Source organism: Pogoniulus pusillus, chromosome 32 (genome assembly GCF_015220805.1).
Source record: "Pogoniulus pusillus isolate bPogPus1 chromosome 32, bPogPus1.pri, whole genome shotgun sequence".
Classification (NCBI taxonomy): domain Eukaryota; kingdom Metazoa; phylum Chordata; class Aves; order Piciformes; family Lybiidae; genus Pogoniulus; species Pogoniulus pusillus.
In genome coordinates, this window is record NC_087295.1 from 7,778,301 (window position 1) to 7,798,011 (window position 19,711).

The 19,711-nt window shown below is 42.1% G+C and overlaps 1 protein-coding gene across 2 annotated transcripts; it reads right to left on the bottom strand.

Annotated features, from left to right (window-relative positions):
- Positions 1 to 1,605: 1,605 nt before the first annotated feature.
- On the bottom strand, positions 1,606 to 17,399 carry INHBA (inhibin subunit beta A). 2 transcript variants are annotated; one of them, XM_064169808.1, is made up of 3 exons: positions 17,345 to 17,399; positions 14,187 to 14,707; positions 1,606 to 3,408 (listed from the first exon to the last, which is right to left on the bottom strand). In XM_064169808.1, the coding sequence occupies exons 2-3, from the start codon at positions 14,572 to 14,574 to the stop codon at positions 2,522 to 2,524; spliced, it is 1,275 nt and encodes a 424-aa protein (XP_064025878.1). In that variant the 5' UTR covers positions 14,575 to 14,707; positions 17,345 to 17,399; the 3' UTR covers positions 1,606 to 2,521. The 2 variants fall into 2 exon arrangements, with proteins under 2 accessions (XP_064025878.1, XP_064025879.1); XM_064169809.1 differs by lacking the exon at positions 17,345 to 17,399 and having other exon boundaries at positions 14,187 to 14,751.
- Positions 17,400 to 19,711: the final 2,312 nt, after the last annotated feature.

Consider the following 19,711-nt stretch of genomic DNA (forward strand, 5'->3'; position numbering starts at 1 on the left):
CTTTTTTCCTTTTCCTTTTTTCCTTTTCCTTTTTTCCTTTTCCTTTTTTCCTTTTCCTTTTTTCCTTTTCCTTTTTTCCTTTTCCTTTTTTCCTTTTCCTTTTTTCCTTTTCCTACGTTTGTGACCTCTTTTTAACACTGTGCTCTCAGCAAGGTGAGGAACCATATTAATGCTGCTTTCTAAGACAGGCATTTTGAATTCCATCCCATCAGAAAACAGTTAACAGGGGCTTGGTTTTGCAAACCTGTGAGAATCTGAAGCTCCAGGCTCAGGGTTATCAAACTTGGTGTAACCAGGGCCTAAAGGTTTCTCCCATTCCCCCTCATCATCTCCCCCTACCCAAAGACAAATGTTGTAACTGTAACATTCTTTTAAATATGACAAAGATAGAAGGGTTTTTTTTTCTTAAAAAAACAACCAAACAACTATCTACCTATGCCCTATGGGTTGGACCCTTCAGGTTAGGTGTTGACACTGAAAATTAGGTCTTACAGGTAACACACAAACCCATTAAGAGTTGTCATGCTCGAGGGCGGTTGTTGAGACAGCCAGTCTTTTCACTGAAGACTGCATTCCAAACAGCAATCCATACCACAACTGCCATTGTCTGTGAATTCGCAGGGGCAATGGTGGGCAGAGCCCAAAGCTGCTTGCAATTTTGCAACAAGGCTTTCTAAGTGTACACCAGCACTTCAGCTTTCTCTCTTGCAAATACCACTTCGAACACATAGCCTCCCACTTGGTAGTAACAGTCTTTTAACATACTGTGCTTTGCACACAAACATTCATTGTTTTAAAAACCTCCAAGTGAAGCCACAAGTGCTTATATCTTGTGTGTGCATACATATAAACATACAGAAATATATATGTATGTCCCTTGTATAGAGTTGTTTCCAACAATGCACAGTTGCTGTGCATCAAGTCTTAGTTTTGTACACGCGAAAGAGTACAATTATGCTTAGACAGACCTCAGATCCAAGCACCGTGGGTCCAAACGTACAATTATGCTTCAGCAGATCTCAGATCTGAGCACCATGGGTCCAAAAGTACAATTATGTTTGGATAGACCTTGGATGTGAACACCATGGGTCCAAATCCCAAGGCTTCTCTGGGCTTACTTCAAATGGCAATATTCTGTTGAGGGAACTATTTGAACCGAACTGGTTAACAGGTATTCTAGCCTGAATATAATCAACCCCACTGACCCTTAATTCAAACCCTAACTTATTACAAGTGAATGGCACCAACCACAAACAGACTTTTTTAGAGGCTCTCACAAAATGTCTTTGGTGTATGTGTCTATTCATTTTTAAGGTACAAAATAATAATAATTATTATTATAATAATAAAAATAGCGATTTTGTGTGCTGTAGCAGTTCTTGTATAGCTCACAATAAGTGCAGCTCTCAACCCCTCCCACACCCAACCACCCTCCCTTGCAAATATTTGTTAAATAAGGATTAGACAGGTCAGACACCATTGTAGTGCAAATAGTAAACCATTAATTTTTTTTTTTTTTACAAAATATAGAAATGTTTGGCTCCAGTAACTGGACAAACATATTCCTTTCAAGTATCTCTCACTGAAGATTTTTTTTTGTTTGTTTTTAAAAAAAAAAAAAACAAGTTACTTCCATTTAAAAAAAAAAGAGTCTTTCTGCTTTTGTTTTTTTTTTCTTTTCTTTCTCTCGCAGGTAAACAGTTTCAAACCAACTAGGTTGCATAGTTCTAACGTTGTAAGCACCTTTTGCAAAATGTAACATTTATTCTTTCATTTGTTCTTTTTTTTTTTTTAATTATTGTTTCATTTTTCTTCATTTTTTTCTTTTTTTTTTTATTCTCCTTTTTTGTAACTGTAGTGCAGAAGATGAAGGTGTACACACCTGCACAATATTGACCCTTTACCAACATTTAGTATACGTCTGTGCATAGTGTCTGTATGTATAGAGATATGTATATAAACCCACAACCACATAAATCTACACATAAACACTATCCACCTACTCAGTTCCTTGGTAACTTTTTTTCTGGGGTGGGGGGGAAAGTGCCAGTGAATGTAGTGTTCATACACGTGGCTTTTCAAGGAATTTCAATGACAGTTTGGACTTAGTCCAAATTGCTGCAGGTTAGATGAGCTGCTACCACGGCTTGAACTGATGGGTAACTAAGGGAGGGAACGTAACTCCCCTAGTAGTAACTAAGGTTTAGTATACTATGTCATAAGATAAGGAGCATACTGAAAGGAAGGGGAAATCCCCAACCCATACCGCCATTCAGATGCATCTCATTCAAGCCCGGGTTCACTTAGCTTTTTCTTCCTTTTTATAGCTGAAGTCTTTTCTGATCCTCCACAAGTCTTTTTATTTTCTGTTTTCTCTTTTCTCTCTCTTTTGTTTTTCTCTTTTATTTCTGATGATTGTTTCATTCGAGAAAGGTTATACCATGTCCGGTCTTTCCTCTTCTTGGGCTTTTGATATATTTTCTTCTCAACGTAATGGGAAGGATCTTGCACACACATGTGTCTATGAACAGCCACACTCCTCCACAATCATATTCTGGATGTCTTTCTTTATGATGTTCTGGCCGTCATCGTAGTAGAGCATGGACATGGGCCGCAGCTTGGTGGGCACGCAACACGACTTGAGGTTGGCAAAGGGGCTGTGGCCCCGCATGCGGTAATGGTTGATGACAGTGGAGTGGAAAGATAGTGATGAACCAGATGTCCCTGCTATATGGCTGGGACACTCTCCTTCACAGTAGTTGGCGTGATAACCTGTAGGTGCAATGATCCAGTCACTCCATCCTATGTCCTTGAAGCTGACAAAGAACTGCTTCTTGCAGCAGATGTTGACTTTGCCGTCACACTCCAGGCCTCGTCGTCTCCGCCTGTGCTGGCGGTCCTCTGAGTGCCGGGCAAGCATCATCAGGAAGGGCCGATGCGATTGCTCCTTCTCCTCTTCTCCTGTGAATTCTCCAGGCTCCTTTTCTTTCCCTTCCCCATCATCTTCCTTTTTCTTCTTCTTGCCCAGTAGCACCAGGCTGGCTCCAGTTTCTTGGCACAGGTCACAGGCGATCCGCACATCCAAAGAGCTCTTGCCTTGGTCCAAGAGCCTCTGGACGCTGCTGGAGACAGGAAAGATGTGCCAAGTGCTCTTACGGGTGTCCACTGCCTTTTCTGAAATCAGCATCTCATTCCTTTCACCTTTCAGCCCCCCATCCTCCATATCTTCTGCCCCTTCAGAGTTTCCTTTTGGCTGCCGTTGCTGTTGATACAGGCGGATGGTGACTTTTGTCCTGCTCCGATTGGCCTTCGAGACCTTCAGAAAGAGCCACACTTCAGCATGTTCCACCACCGACAATTCACTGCCTTCCTTGGAAATCTCAAAGTGCAACATTTTCTTGGCTGTGCCTGATTTGGTAAATGGAAATAGGAAGAACTTGTTAGTGTCTCTGCTTGCATTCTGCTAAAGAGAGCTCTGTTAACTTTCACAACAGTCATGAGGGTTTCCTACTTGGCTCTTTAAATTTTTATGGTTCTTCTGTTCTAGCCTTCCTTCACCTTATCCCCTCCTCAGCCTTTTGTGAAAACTCCCTCTTTAGAAGAGTATTTCTTTACCTCTTGTTTTCCAGTACCACATTTTAACCAAAGCATTTTGTTTCGGTAATGATGCGGTCATTTGAGTAAAGCATCTCATGGCAAACGAGCATCAGCAGCTGCTAAGAGCTAATTTGCCTAAGCTGTCTTTTTGATCACTGATAGCTGAAAGGTAAAAATGCTTTTGTGAAGACAGTCCATGGCTATACATACAGCAGGCATAGAAACCCTTACCTAATCACTTGAATTAGAGAGTGAGTTCCAGCCCTGACAATTCTTTGGCAATGCTTTGAAAGGTGTGTAGGAAAGGGGTATACATTTTCTGTCTCCTTAACATGCCATTTTTCACATGCATCTTAAAATAAGTTGTAGATGTCAATAGTTTCAAAAACAATAAAATATTAAAATATGAGCCTCATCTTTGAGAGCTTTGCAGAGTTACATTGGAAAGAATTGCAGAATTGCAGCAGACTCTTCATCCTGTGAGATGTTAGCTGTAGATCCTGTTCTTAATTTAACACACTGTGATTATAGTAATGGTGAATACACTGAGAAACGAGCTAAAGAACTGTATAATTATGGGGATGGTTCTCTGGCATAATTGTATCAACTTGCTGAGATGTCATGATGATGATTATGATGGTGAGGGGGTGTTTCTCTGATACAGAGCTCATATCCCTGGCAGAAGTTGGAATGAATAATGAGGGCTGTTTAATGATTTGATCACTAGAGCATGAAAAAGTTAAGAGAGAATGAATTAGCTGGGGGCTGGTGGTGGTAATATTTTTTTCAAGAGAGGTACTTATATATTTTCTTGACAGAAGAAAAAGCCCTGTTAACATCTTTTGTTCCTCCTCAGCATGGAGGCCTGGGTGGACAGATGCACAGATATCTGACCTTAGTGAGACAGAAGCATGGCATTCATAATGATCACTTTATCATTGAGATTATTCTTGAGCTACCCCCAGCTGTTGACCCTATTGTCTGTGCAGTGTTTCTGCTTCTTAGGGAACCAGAACATTGCAAGTGGTGATCGAAACTGCAACTGTTGGACACACACAGTAAAAATGGCTCTTGTGACAGTAAGGCTCTCCTCTGTATTTCCCATTCTCACTGAGCTCCACTGGTACAGTCTCCCTCACTATCTCCCTGCTCCTCTGCTCTCAGGTGAGAGAGAAGTGGGGCAAAATCACAAGAGCCGTCTACCCCATATTCCCTTGCCGGTTTAGGAGTTTTGGCTTTGTCAAGTCTGTAGGCAGACGGTGCTGCCCTGGGGCTACCTGTTGCCTTCCTCCTCTGCTAAATCCTGGCACTGACACATCCAGCTTTCCCTGGTGGCATTCCCAGGTCAAAGGGACAGACGTTTGTGAATTACAGTGGCCAAAGGGCACAGCGTTTTGGGTTTGTTTTCCTTCTAAGTGAGAGTGTGAAATTGTAGATTTTAACTGTCACTGAGATAGGGAAACACATGGTTTGTGTTAACTGCTTCTCACAGGCTTTGCCGGTGCCAGTCTCCAAGGTGAGCTGCATTCATTTCTCAGGGAGCTGCACGCGGCAGTGGGACTATGGCTTAGAAAAGGAAGCTGCTTAGGGAAAAGGAGAGAGCCAGAGGACAGCACTCTAAGACACAGAGGAGTTACTGCTTTTCTCTTATTTTTGAAATAGTATTAATTCAGTAATGGCTGGAAGTTGTGTTGGAGCAGAAGGGCAGCTGATAGGCTTTAATCTCCTTCCAGCCCAGCTTGCAGACTATGAGGAGATCTTCAGTGACATTCCTCCACTCCAATGAAAGTCTGCTTCAAGAGGTTGGTTGCCTTGTAAGCAGATCTGTTACAAAGCGTGCTGTGAGAATGGATAAAGCTAAGGCCTTTGAGGGCCATCCAATCAGCCTGTGGCTTTGTTTTCCTCCCCAATTCTTTTTTCTAACGCAAACTTCTAACTTTAGGTTATCCTTTTCCTTGGCACAGTCCAAATAAACCCATTCTGAGGTAAATCTGTGTTTCAGGGGGAGCTGAAAGCAGGAGACTGGTCAGGAGTGGGTTGCCGCCTCCAAGACTTTCCATCCAATGCCTTCTGCTTGCTGTCCCTACCCAATAAAACCTTTAGAGAAAAAAGGTGGTTTAGACCAGGCTGCAGAAAGTGTTCTGGAACCAGTAGCCTCTTCCCACCTGCTCTCTTTCCCCAGAGCTGTGGGGCATGAGTCTATCTTGCTGGAAGGTGCAAAACTTCTTCTGTCTTACTCTGGTACCAAGCTGGACACAGAGAACAGCTCTAGCACCAGGAGAGGTCTTGTGCATAAGCAGATCAACTGTGTTAGACGTGAACACAGAAAACTGGCCTAGTCATGCTCTGAAGAAAGCAGCAGGGCTGTGCAGAGAGGATTCAGCAAGGGAAGAAGCTGTATGGCCCATCTGATCAAGAAAGGCAGCCAGCCCTGCCTCACAGAATAACCTAATGCTGCTAAGTGCTAATGCATGATATTTCACCTTCTGCTGTTTCCATGCTAGTGGGAGTTGAAAATAGTTACAAAGTGACATATCTCCAACAGCAAATATTCACATTACCTCCTGCCCTGGCCAGAAGTGTAGCAGTGCAACTGGGCTTTTCCAGAGATGTTACACGGAAAAAAACAGGACCTCAAGAACTCTCTCGATTAGTTTTACATATGGTCCTGTATGTGTGAAAGTTGAATTCTCCCTTATTGCTACAAATATTAGGATACTACCGTGAGAATACCCAACTGCTTGCTGGTCTTTTTGAGGGAAATGAGCTTGAGCAAGGTAGTGTAGGAAATGTCCTTACACAGGGATAACAACCTCGCTGTAGGTTGTTAGTTACAGTGACAGCCTCTGTGGATGCGCTCAGCAACATTTGCACACACAGACGGTCCACTCTAAAGAAAAAAAGGCGCAAGAAGCTTTAAACGAGCCTGATATTTCTGGACAAAACAAAAATCCTGAGTCCTCAAACCTGCCATAGCTAATAAAAAGTTTTATAGCAATTAAAAAAAACCTCCTTCCTTTTTCACAGATCTTTTTAGGAGACTGGGAATGCTGCGAAGTTGGGGATAAAAAGCAAGCTTTCACATTAGGGCAAACCCAAGCTTTTCTGAATTCTCTCCACATTCACAAGGAGTTTGTTACGATCACACAGCACAAATGGTATGAATCCTGCCCTTTTTACAAGGTCACTCTGCTCAGGCAAGCTCGTTTTGAAATCCGAGTTGGGCCTACGCTAAAACCGAGTTGAGATCTCTGGATCTGGCTTCTTATCCGTACACATAAATTTTATAACAGGATCTCTATTTCCAAAAGGTTCGGTGCTACAATAAAATGAATTCTTCAAGTGTTCTGAGACAAAGAATCACTGTACTTGATTTTCTCCAAATATTGCTGAGGGATTTAGCAGCTTCAAAGCTTTGGAAATACATACTCTTCATCTAAATGAAAGCTAAAAGGAGACCTTCCTGAAAATTTGGGATGGTATCTCCTCCATAATCAGACTTTGTTTATCCTCTTGGCCTGCCTTTTCATCTGCCACAGTTGATTTGCAAGGGTCTTTTTTCATTTCTGATCATCCTGCTCCTCCTGCCTGACTCCTGCGGAAAAGACCCACAGCCCAACAGCGGTAATGCCTTCATCACTTCCATGCTCGTATAAACGGCGATGTCAACAGCCTGGATTGTTATGATAGCAGAAAGCAGCTGAAAAAGGAGATGAGGGATTACTATGGGCCCCCTTTGATTGCTTTTCCTCATCTCCCCTTCCTAAAGCCTTGGAGAGGCCACCTCAGCTTTACTGCTGAGCAAGGTCCCTTCCAGGAAGAGGGCTGTGGTGCCGAGAGAGCAGTCTCGCCGTGCGAGTGACACGGGCAGATGCTGTGAGCAATGGTTAAAAACACAGGCCATAAGAAGTAGTGCATATATGGTAAAAGGTTTAATGGAAGGAGTTACAGAATGGAAAGAAAGCCTAGCATCAGTGTATATAGCGTGAGCGTTTGCTCCTATCTGGTTTTCTCTTCAGCGGTGTTCGCACACCTTTTTTGGAGAGAAACCTGAAGATGGAAGCAGAAGGAGGCCGGCACAGGTACCCTCCTCCGCACCTCTGCTCCCACAAGGCGCTTGGTGACAGACACCACGCAAGAAGGCTTGGAGGGGTTGACAGAGCCCTGGCAGGACCGGGCATGGGGTGACTGGTGAGGGCAACCCTGTGTGAGGTAGCTGGTGCTGGGCTCGCAGCTGGAGCCTCTGGCTCTTCATCTGAGGTTAAGGACCCTTCTATGGCTTGGACCGTGCAGCCAGAGCTCATTTATTTGCAGTGTGATTCAGGATCAAGCCTTGTTAGCTCAAGCTCTTTGCATATAGTAGGTAGAGTCTAAGGTATAAAATAGAGAAGATCTCTTTTTTTTTTTAAGTAAAATGCTAAGATACTTAAAATTACCTTTATTGTTTAAACTACATAGAGTTAAATGATTAAGGCTGTGGTTTTTTTTTTTTGTAATGAAAGCTATTATCCTTTTTGCCATTATGACTTATTCTTCCTTTCCCTTGATAGGCACTATTTAAATTTTCCTTTGAAAAATGCCTCCTGTGTAAGAAGGTGCTGTTACTTTAAATTTCCATGTTCACCACTCCTTCATTTCGAACTGTTTTTACGTTATACTGTAAGTGAACTGTTTTTCCATACAAAGCAAGCTTTTTTTCCTTTTTTAGTTGCTAACTTTACTACTGCCTATGTTTAGATTTGGGGGAATTTGTACTGCGTGCCAATCTGTAATTACATTCAAAAGCATCCTTCTCTTCACTTCTCATTTCCGTTCCCCAGGAGACAGAAAAAAAAATAGGTTACTAGAAAGGTTCCTCTAAAGAGAGCGAAGAGAAGAGCATGGTTATTGAGAGATAATTGCTCAAAATGTTTACTAATGAGTGACCACTAGAGCTAGGCGAATTGTTCACAGCATCGAATTTATCCAGTGAATTTAGCACTGTTATCATCTGGCAATTATCCCCTAGGCAGGCTGATGATTACAAATGTGTCATTACCGCCGTTATTCAGTGGCCATTTCTGCGAAGGCATTTCAGCCTATGGATCACTAGCAAAAGATTTATTCCAGCCGTTCATCCCGGCTCGTATGTGACTGGTCATCCAGGTTGTGTGCTTTCATTTCTGCTCCCTCACTGCCTGCCTGTTGCCTTTTACAAAGGGGGACGGGGGGGTAATTAGGATACAAATAGTAAGCACCTTCTCTTTATGTCCACATAGCCTTTGTTGCCAGCAAAACGAGTTTTGTTTTGTTGGCGCTGTTGTAAGAAAGCATAAATTAAAAAGGAAAACCAGGGAAAAAACCCTATTCCCTGAGCATTCGTGGGTGAAAAAGCAACAACGACCTTATTTAAATACATTTTCTTGAAAAGTTAACCCGAAGGGGCATTTACAAGATCATTCAGAATGTGAAATACTTCAGTCCTGGTGAACCTTGACTTTCCTCGGCTATTTTGTTAGGAGGGAAGCACTTTACATCCACAGCCTAGAGTTCTTTCCAAATTGAAAGCCCTTCCCCCACAGGGCTTTAAATATTTAGAAACAAAAAAGGTGTTTGTTTGGTTGAAGGTTTTTTGTTACTTGATTTTTTGCAAAGTTTAGAATCACTTGCTCCAATAACACGTTTCAAACAAAATGCAACACCAAATCTTTGTCTTTCATAAAAGAGAGAGTAGTTTGTTTGGGTTTTGCTGTTACAGGCTTGTAATAATTTGTTTTAAATTCTAAACTTAAGTGGATCAGAAGCTGCCAGTCTGTTTTCATTAAAATATTTAATTTCTATGCACTAAGGCCTAAATCCCAAGCCCACTGAAATTAATAACAGAGCTTCCAATTGCTTCCAGTAGACCAAGCCTGAACCCTAAATCAGTCTTGCAAAGCTCTCTTGCATTAAATGAGATTGCTTCTTCATACCCACACAGACATGTCCAGATAGAAGAACTCCTCAGCACAGCTCAAGTACAGATAGGCAGCATAGACACATCCTGCACACAGCACATGAATGCACACTGCTGCATCTGCAGGAATCTTTTCATCTTACAGCAGTGCTGGTACAGCTCCACAGGTATATGAGGATGTCCACCTCGGCATACCATATGTATGGACGTGTGTGTGCTCATGCACACATACAGACAACTGCTTATCCAGCTATTGCCAACTGCATCTGCCTACAACACACAGATGGACACACAGAGAATACTTTCTGTTTCCCTCTCTCTCAGGTATCTTTTTGTAAAACTGGTTCCCACCATCTCAGATCCATCTGCTCTTTCTCAAGTCGTTCTCCAACCAATCTCCCTGAATTCTCACATTTTGTTGCAACGAAACAGATTAATACACAATAGCTTTCTTCTTCTGGAAGTAACTTGCTTTCATTTGCTACAGTATGCCAAAGGAGAGAAAAAAAACAAGGGGAAATAGGCTTGTTTTCTAAAACCGAGGAGACTGCATTAAAAAAAGATGTGAGAAAATCAGCTCAGATGATGATTCACAGTCACATTTCTCAGTATTCTGTAAAAACTAATAATGATAATTTCTGATCTCTCTCGATTTCTGGAACTTCTAGCATCCATCAATGTATCTTTCTCCCCTTTCTATTTGCCTGTTTCCTTCCTGCATTATTTTACTTGCAGTCTTTCACTCCAGTGAATCTCTGCCTTTTAAATAAACTAGGAGAGAGAAACAAGAGCTCCACTCAGAGAAGCTGCAGATAAGCATAAAGATCTCCGGGACTCAGGATCCAATTAGGTAAAACAGGAGTCTGCAGGAAGGTTGCCTTGTGTGGAGCAAAAAGCCTTTGGAGTGTGCCCTCTCGTGGCCATTCCTCATTCAGCACGGATACCTGTGCCCTTAAAGATGTTTGCTTTCCAACTGAGGAAGTGATTTAAAGAGGCACAGGCGACCCATCCTTGTTTCCTCCTGCACTGCCAGCCTGGCAGCATAGGAGCAGGCATCTTTCTAGAAAAAGGCGAGTGTGTGTACACACATGGGCCTGAACAAGGCAGCAAGCATCACACCATCAGCTGGGTTCACCCTGGGTTCAGCACACAGTCATACAAAAAGGCAGAAGCGGTCTAAAAAGCTGTCAAAGTTCTCTTTTTTTTCCCTGACAGATCTCCTAACAAAAAGCCCTAGGATTTTGGTGTTTCCATCCAGTAATTCCTATCACCTTCTTGGGGGCAGATGTTAGCAATCCATTTCATTGGTAGTTTAGTTGCCAGAATCAAATAGACCTGGCAGAATCCCAGGTCTGCCTAATAAGCTATCTACTTGAAATAATGAAAGAGTTAGTAGCCAACCACATTTTATGAGCATTGGGTATCTCAGTTATGGAACCTGTTGGATTTGCCTGTCATAAAATTATATGACCCCTCTCCTCAAAAGACTATGTTTAAGTCCTTGAAGTAACCCACAGAGCTCTGGCACAGCTACCCTCATAGCAGAACTAATCGAGGTTAGTAATCTCAGTTTGATATGCAAGTAGAAAATCATTTTCATGTTTTACTTGTAAGAGTGCCAAAGGACAGTAGGGTGCATTTGTAAACCTTTGCCCAATACTCTTGGTCATTAGTTTTGCAAAGATCTGCCTGGATTTGTTAGCTGTGAAAACTACCTGCCAACTATTTTGCTGATTTCCTGGACATAACTACACCTGTGCTGCAGACAAGTTCACTGCAGTTAGTTTCCTCTCTAATTGTCTGAAGCCTGTGCTCATTCAAATTTGGGTCTGTTTTAGAAAATAGCAGTCTCAGACCAGAGCCATGTGCACAGGGCACTATTTGTTCATTCACTCCACTTCATTGTATGTCTGAGGATACAGCTGATGAAAGATGGAAATACTACTTTTTTTATAAAGGCGAGTAGTAAATGTGGCTTCTGAAAGGTGGAGGGAATGGCTGGTTTATGTCAGGTCATACCCAAAGGAACAGAAAGCCTAAAGTCTTAATTCTCCTCCCATAGACCTTTATTTGATACAATCTGAGGTGTTTCCATTCGTTTTCATTGATTAACTATTGCCCTCTTTCGAGATAGAGTGAGTTTCACATTAAAAGCAGGGGGAACATTAACCTGACTGTGTGAAGAGCATGTTTATTCTCCCTCCTAGTGTTTTCAACTTATCCATACTCTTCCCAGTTCCCACAAAGTAAAAAGTGGGGGCTGTCCATATAGCTATATTCTATCCCTGTCTTTTTAAACTCTTACTTCCTATGTAACATGTTGCTTGTCTTCTTTCTGCCTCACCTTGCTCAACAGGAAATACAATACTGCTTTAATATTTGACATGTAATACTGCTTGGTGCCTTGAGTGGAAGAGATCCTAGGCAGAGTTTGCTTAAGTTGTGGCAGCATTGGCACCTGTACAGTGTGGTAGATCTTCTGCTCTTAGCAAGATACCAGATATGGATGGCTGAAGTTGAAAAATACGTTGTCATAGTCTGAAGCCACTTCATAGAGTGGAGATGCCATTTCCATTATAAGCCCAAGCCCTAGAGCTTAGTTTCTAGGTTGCTAATTTGTTCCTCCCTCCTCTCAAATCAAAGCCTAGTAGGTATGAGGTAGGGGAAAAAAAGGCCATAGCAGCCCTACTGCCTTGGCTTCCAGGATGGGCTTAGCAGGAAGCTGAAGAAGAGCAGCAGGGAAGAAAAGGCATGGGAACTACAGCAGCTGCCCCTGTCCTCCAGCTGCGCAACTCCATAGCGTGTCTCCCTAAATGGCTTTGGCTGGCAGCGGTGGGACAGTGCTGCGCGCGGTGCAGAGGTGCCAGCGCTGGGGATCCATGGCTGCACCAGTGGCCAGCATGTGGGCAATGGCACAATCTGCACTGCTCACGTGACCCCCAGAGCCAATGGCTTGGGGAGCCACGGTTGGAGGGTGTCGTACTGAGTAGGCATATATCAAATTCCAAATTCCTTTGTGTCAGAGCTCAGGAGAGACAATAATGTGTTTACAAATGATTGGGACTCACACAGTGAAGAGAGACCACTGCTCATGCCATATGTGTTTCACTGTGCTCAGAGCGAGCTGCTGAGAACCAGGTGGGGAATCCGACTCATAGACAGCTCAGAGATTTCTTTGCTCTTAAAAACTCAGTTCTAAACTAACGCCGAGCTGCCTCTGCTTCTCATGACTGCGAGCATTGATACCTTCTGCCTGTTTTCTGAAATGGAGGGGATGGAAGAGCTAAAAAGCCTGAGCTTTTGTAGTGAAAGAGCCAATAATGTATATAATGACAAGGGGCAAGGGCTCCTTGTACAGTGGGAAATCGGACAGCCTGCAGGAATGTCTGCTCTTAAAAGCATGCACACTTCTTGTGCATGGCTTCCCTGCAAACAGAACATCTGAGTCAACAGGTTTTCAGGACTGGAAACTCTGAGTGTTGTCTTAATTGTTTATACTGCTGCAGCAAACTTTTAAACAAAAATGCTTGGAGTTCCTTTGCATACTTTGCCTACCATATGCTGTACCAAACAAAACAATGACATTCTTTTAAAACCGTCTTGGCAACAGGAAAAATGCTTTGGCTAGACAGCATCATAAAAAGTTGCTGTTAGTTAGATGATAGAGTTACTGCAAGATACTGCTATGGATGCATATATAAACATGCTCACATATGCTAACAGATATATATGCACGCACAAATACATTGCATTAAAAAGGGGTCTCAACCCACTCAGATGGGAACAAGACTGTAAAGTACAACTTCAGAGCTGTTTCCTATAGGCAGCTGATGTGAGTCTCAAGCCATTACTAAGTAAATATCCGAGCTCTTACTGTGTAAGAGTTAGGGAAAAGAGAGCTGTGAAAGAGTTCAAAATACACCCTACCAAGGTTGTATTTTTTTGGCAGGACTGTTTTAGAGGCAGAATCTCCCCCCCCCCCATATGCAGAAGTCTGCATTACAAATTGGATCAGCTACAGGAACTTGTCCGGTTCTATTGAAGTCATCTGACAGTCCCTGCAACTCTTTCTTGCTGAAGATGCTGTGTTAAATTAGAAAGAAAAAGAAAAAAAAAAAAAAAGAAGAAAAAGGCAAACCCAAACAAAACACAAAAAAAGCTCTCTCACTTCTGAAAGTTAAAGCTGCTTCATCTAATTTTGCAAATTCCACTGTAATTTTTACATGAAAGGGTTGTTTCTCAAGTAGTTTGCAGCTCACTTTCTCTCTTGATAAGCTCCCCAAAAGGTTTCAGCTCTTTTTCTTTCACCACCACGGCTCTGCAACCCAGTACTTTACTGCAAGTACTCTGGTTTCACAGACACAGTTTGGAGGACCCCGCTGCAGCCCGACTTTCTGCTCAAGATTGGTTAGAGAGCTTCCTCCCTGTGTGGCTGCCTATGCTTAGCAAGTGTAATCTGTAGCCAAGACTAAGTCAGAAAAAATCAAATTCCTTCAGAGTCCTGTCCCCCCCACCCCCACCATTCCTCCTCCCCCCTTCCCCCAGGTTTCATCCTACAACCTTGCAGAAAACATTATTGCTGAGGAGAAGAAAATAAGTTAATTGCAGCTCTGGCACAAAGGATATTTTACAGTTTTGTTTTTTAAGCACTCACCTGATTCTGCAAAAGTGATGATTTCTGAAGTTTGCTCCACAACTTCATTCATTTCGGCTCTTCTTCCAACATCATCCTCTATTTCCACATAACCATCCTCTCCCACCTTTCCCACGTGGAGCTTTTTGATGGCATTTAAAAGTGCTGCCTTGGGCACCGGCTGGGTAATATTAGGTCTGTCCCTCAAGTGCAACATGTTCAGAATGTGCTTCTTTACTGCTTCCACCATCTCAGGCTGTGAGCTGGGCACATCCTTTGAGAGCGTGGCAAGGGCACATGATGGACAGTCAGTGACTGAACTGTGCCCCTCGGATCCTGGGGTTGGGGAACTCCTCACTATAATCCAGCAAAGCACCAACAAAAATCCTCTCTTCCAAAGCAAAGGCATCCTGGCAGCAAAAGTTGTTGTGATTCCCTTTTTAAAAGGCCCTGCTTTTCCTCCCCCTTCACGCACAGTTTTTTTGGGGCTGGTTTGGTTTGTTTGTTTGTATGTTTGTTTTTCCTTCTCTTCAGCAAATTCTCTGGAACAAGAACCAAAAGTTTTCTGTGAAGTTTTGTTTGCAGGTTCCCTCTCTGAATGCAATAAGTGCTGTAGATGTTTGTGGCTGTCAGGGAGAAGAGTTCTGACTCTGTCTCAGAGTAGGAGAGAGACACAGAGAGAGGGGGAGAGAGAGAGAGGACGGATTGGCCTAAAGTGAGTGAGTGAATGAGAGAGGGAGGGAGTTTTGTCTGTGAGTAAAGGCTATGATTAGGAAGGGGGAGGAACAGGCAGGCTGGCTTCCTTATGCTCATTGCTCCCCTAACACACACCTCTCTTCAAATATCACTACTCGTGGTTTCTGCCCTCCCCCCTTTCTAAAATCTCTTTTCATTCCTGTAAATTTACTCTTTTTTCCTCTCTTTCTTTTTTCTATCTTAGCTCTATTAGACCCTCCTGGCTCCCCTCGGCTGTCATTCCCTCTCCCCCCTTCACACACCCCCCCCCCTTTCCCCCCCCTTCTTTCTTTATTTTTTTTCCTTCTTTCCTCCTTTTTTTTTTCTTGTTTGTTTTATTCCTTCAACAGTCTCACTGGCTTAACTAAGCAGAGGGAACATGAATGAATGAATGGAGTGAAACCTTTTACTAACAAGCACCTTGCTCTTGGTCCTGTTCTGTGTTGTTAGAGATGGGGATGAGGGCAAAGGCTCCCAATATTTTGGGCAGAACATTATTCTGCCTTGAGTAGAAGAGAAAAGATGTTTTTTGCTCACTTCTAAATGCTGGAGGTTATCAACACTGGCAGGAGATCTGGTGGTAGCAAAATAAGACTGTTGTTTGGAGGGCTATAGAATACATGATACACCCTTCAGCTACAGTGTGCAGCCAGGCACTGAGAGCCTAAACAGGAGATGGTGCAGCACATATCTGTGGCATGCTAAGGTAGTGCCCTCGCAGCAGAAACATCCCTACTTCTCTTCTAGTCTGTGCCTAGAAGTTCTCAGGAAGATATATTTAGGTTTGGGGTTAATCGAGTAATGTCTGAAAAATGCTTTGAAGGTGCAAAGTGTTACATGTCATCTGGCCAAATCATACTCCTGACTCAGGCAAATCCCTCATCAATGCCAATAATAATTCTGTCTGAGTGAAGGCTGAGTAAGATCTTCTACATTTGGCTCATTGTTATTAGAAGGCACTTTTTGTGTCATGCACTTAAACCACACAGAGCAATCATAATATGAGAATAAGTGATGGGGAATGAAAAGCAATCTAAAACATCGCCAGGAGCCAGAGTTTCAAGGTAAACCCTTGCCAGTTTATGTATGCCCATGAAGGTTTTGCTGTGCAGTGAAAAGGCATTCCCCGTGTCACTGCCATGCCTCTATGTTGCCTTTACATTCTGTAGCCTCTCTTTTCTGTTCATTACCTAGCAAGGGTGAAGTCAGCAAACTCCCTCACATTTCAACTTGGTAATGGAAAATAGCAAAACTACAGCTGATAGGCTCTAACTTTTAAGGTTCTTTTCCTCCAGACTTTAACTCATGCTAATTTTCTTAGAACAGCTTCTGCTCTTTCTTTTCCTTCCTTTCACTCTCACTCACCTCTGTCTTCTCCTAACCAGCAACTATTCCACTTTCACTATACTACCATCAACCATTGTATTTTAGTGGAAAGAAAGTAATTTCTAAATACAAGCATTGTAATGTCTCCAATTTCCATGAGATGACTACAGGCACATGGGCAGAGAGACAGGCGAGGAATGAAACATGCAGAGGTAACTGAACAATCAGCGCAAGTTCTACAAATGTAATATATTGCAAGTCCTTTTCAATTAAGCTCTTTTATAAGTCTTTCACTGTTATAAGGCATCCACAGTACCCCCTCATCTGCATTTTACTGACCTCAGTTGCTATACTGTTATATGCTGTTACACTTACGGGTCTGTCAGCATTATAAACCCTGCAGCCATTCTTATAAACACATCTTTGTAACACAAACCTCACTATAATACATCTAAATTTCTTGGATCTTGTGAACAGCCCAAAGTCTGTTGTAATTATACAAAGTCTGAAACTCAGCTTGAAATAGAACTAAAAGTTTAATTGGACGAAAAAATAATTTCAGATGAAAATATGCATTCATAATTAGATGTACTAACAGATGACATAATTAAAGGAGTTATTTATAGTTCTAATGTAGCACCTATCCCACCAATGCCTGATGAAAAGTAAGGGATAAGCATAAATCAATGTAAAATACAGATAAGTATAATGGGGTTCTTGCTGTGGGGTATACGTTACTCGCCATATATAACAGGTACACTTATCACACACAATCTCTCTTGCATATAGGTACAGCATATTTTACTTGCATGCCATGATGATGACAGATTTAACATTAAAGCATAACTTTCCCCAAGCCACTGTTTTCTAAAAGCAAGTCTGCTGCTACCGCTGCTATCTGGTTCATCTGTACTCACATCCATACATTCATCTATGTGCAGAAACACACAGCGCTCGAATCAGTATAGAAATGGTGCTTCAGGCTCCTTCTATAAAATCACCTGAGCTGCAAAGCTCTGTCTCTGCATTCATTCCACACAGCCCTAGCAGTAGGCAACAGCATGCACAGGAATGAAAAGTTTCAGTTTTAAAAGAGAAAAGCTGATGTAAAGTTTTACCTCTCTAGTCCTGACTCTCAGGAGGAGGCTGCTGTACTGTGCATTAGGAACTGCTGAAGTTCCTCTTGGTGGCATTTATCATGCGAAGCTTTATACTGTACTTCTCATGTGTACACTCACATCGAGTGTCTGTCAAAAGTAAGTGGGCCGGATCACTGTGCTGGATTGGCTCATTCTGTTACATCCGCAATTGACTGTTTTTCCTGTATGAGACATACTTCTGGTAATTATCTAATGGAAACTCCTAATTGTCTACAATGACAAAATATCGTGGATTAAACTTACAGTGGTGATCTCTGTAGCCATTTAAAGAATAAAACTTAAAATCAGACTGAAAGCAAACATTGTGAGTCAGGAAGACACATTGTAACTTGTTTTAATGCATAGCTGGATATAGATATTATTAGATGTAGATATCACTGATTTAGTTCAAATGCAGTATTTGCCAGATACTTAATTACCAGTTTGCAAATTGTTTTCTTCTTCTTTCATGCCTCAGGGTATACCACATCATCTATTTGCAAATTTGGATGCTTTTCAAATTCAGGGAAATGCATTTGCTTAAGGATCCTTTTTCTGTGTATGATTTTATTTGGTTGGTTGGTGGTTGTTGTTTTTTTCATTCAGTCTTTATTGTAAATATGTTAACCTGGTGATCCCTTAAAAAAAAAAATGAATCATATTGCTCCTGCCCAAATCTCCTGGCTTCTTGATGTGCAGATTGCATCACACTATTAAAAACTGTTTAGACCTCTAAAAATAAGTTACAGTGAATGACAGGTTACTCTTTTTTTTTTCTTTTTATTGTGAGTGTGATATTAACACATGTGGAGTAAAATAAAATGCAGTTTTTATTTCAGTTTACAATAGTGCAAACCAGAAATAACTGTATGGCAATTACGCAGTACAGAAGTTATATATAGAGACACACACACATATATATGTGTGTGTATATCTATATATATGGTCAAAAGTAAATCCAAAATCCATCTGATTTCTTAAACACACATAATAGCTGGCTTTATGTCCTACCATTTATGACAAATGGCATGATCATGCAGTCTTTACTCATTCAAAACACCCACTGGTTACCAGAAAATCCCCATCCTTCAGGGTTTTTTTGGTTTGGTTTCTTCCTTTTTTAATTTTTGTTGTTTTCTTTTGGCCTGAGTTGTACTTCTAATTGTATTTTTATGCCCTGTTGGTAATGTAGGTTTAATCTGTCTTGGAATATGGCTGATCTGGATCAGAGAAGAAAGATTGAGAATTTTCAATTGACAGTGATGCCAGGGAGTCCTTATAGCAGCAGTGATTCCAACTGGTGTGTGTGCTCTATTCACACAACAGCTTTGGTAGAATGAGCAAAAAATCAGGAGTTAATGGGAAACATATGACCAGATAGGTTGTTTCGTTTCCCAGGTTTAATATGCATATAATAAGTTTCCAGGCTGTAACATGTTGTGGATTGAAGCCTCTTGAAACAGGTTTCAGTAGCTTTCCTGCAGTCCGACGGTGGTGGTTCCAGTTTGTTACAAAGAACAGGGATTGTTTTCCTTCTGATTTTCTTTTTTCCCCCCTTGTCTTTTCACTTCAAGGACAGCAAGAGGCATGCTTGAAAAAATAAAAAATAATAATGAGCATTATTGGCAGGATCATACTTTTAATGGAGATCCTAACACTGAGCTTTGGCAAAGAACTTTTCCAGCACGAAATTCTACTTTTCTCGGGACCAGACTGAATTTGGTTTTAACTGGTCCCCTAAAACTCTTTGAAATTAGCTGCATACTGGCAGTGCAGTGCCTGTTGTAATCTGGCAGCAGACATATGCTCAGCAAGAGATCTTGTATTGCACTGGTTTAACAGAGAGTGGAAAAGCTGCCCGGAAAGTAACAGAGTTATCTTCTCCTTGGACTGGAAGCAGCGCGGGGCTCCGCTGGCAGCAGCTGGTGCGGCAGCTGCTGACCATCACAGCCCTGCCCATGCAGCACCCAGTCTCTCCCTCCACAGCTTCTCCCACAACAGCAGCGGGGCAGAGAATTCCCAGTGCGAAACTGTGTGGTCTCTGACCACAAAACAAAAAAAGCAAAGCGAAGGCTCCCGAGTGCAGCACAGCATACACGTATGTGATTTATAGCGCAGGATAACTTCTGAAAGGAGATTAGGAGAAGTGAAAAGCATTATTCATTTCAAACCATGCTCCCTATTGCCTCGGGGAATTTGTGTATAGCTTTACCAAAGGCCTAATGAAAGCTTTACTCAGTGACTAATTTTTTTTTTCACACCTATTTCTCTCTTTATAAATATTTTTCTCCCCACCCCTCCACTTCTTTTCATTTTGTTGCACACAGCAACACCTGCTGGCAGTGG

Excerpts from the sequence above, each read along its gene's own strand:
- INHBA (XM_064169808.1), bottom strand. The coding sequence starts at position 14,574 with ATGCCTTTGCTTTGGAAGAGAGGATTTTTGTTGGTGCTTTGCTGGATT. Across the intron at positions 3,409-14,186 it reads CATCACTTTTGCAGAATCAG|GCACAGCCAAGAAAATGTTG; the intron begins GTGAGTGCTTAA and ends TTACCAAATCAG.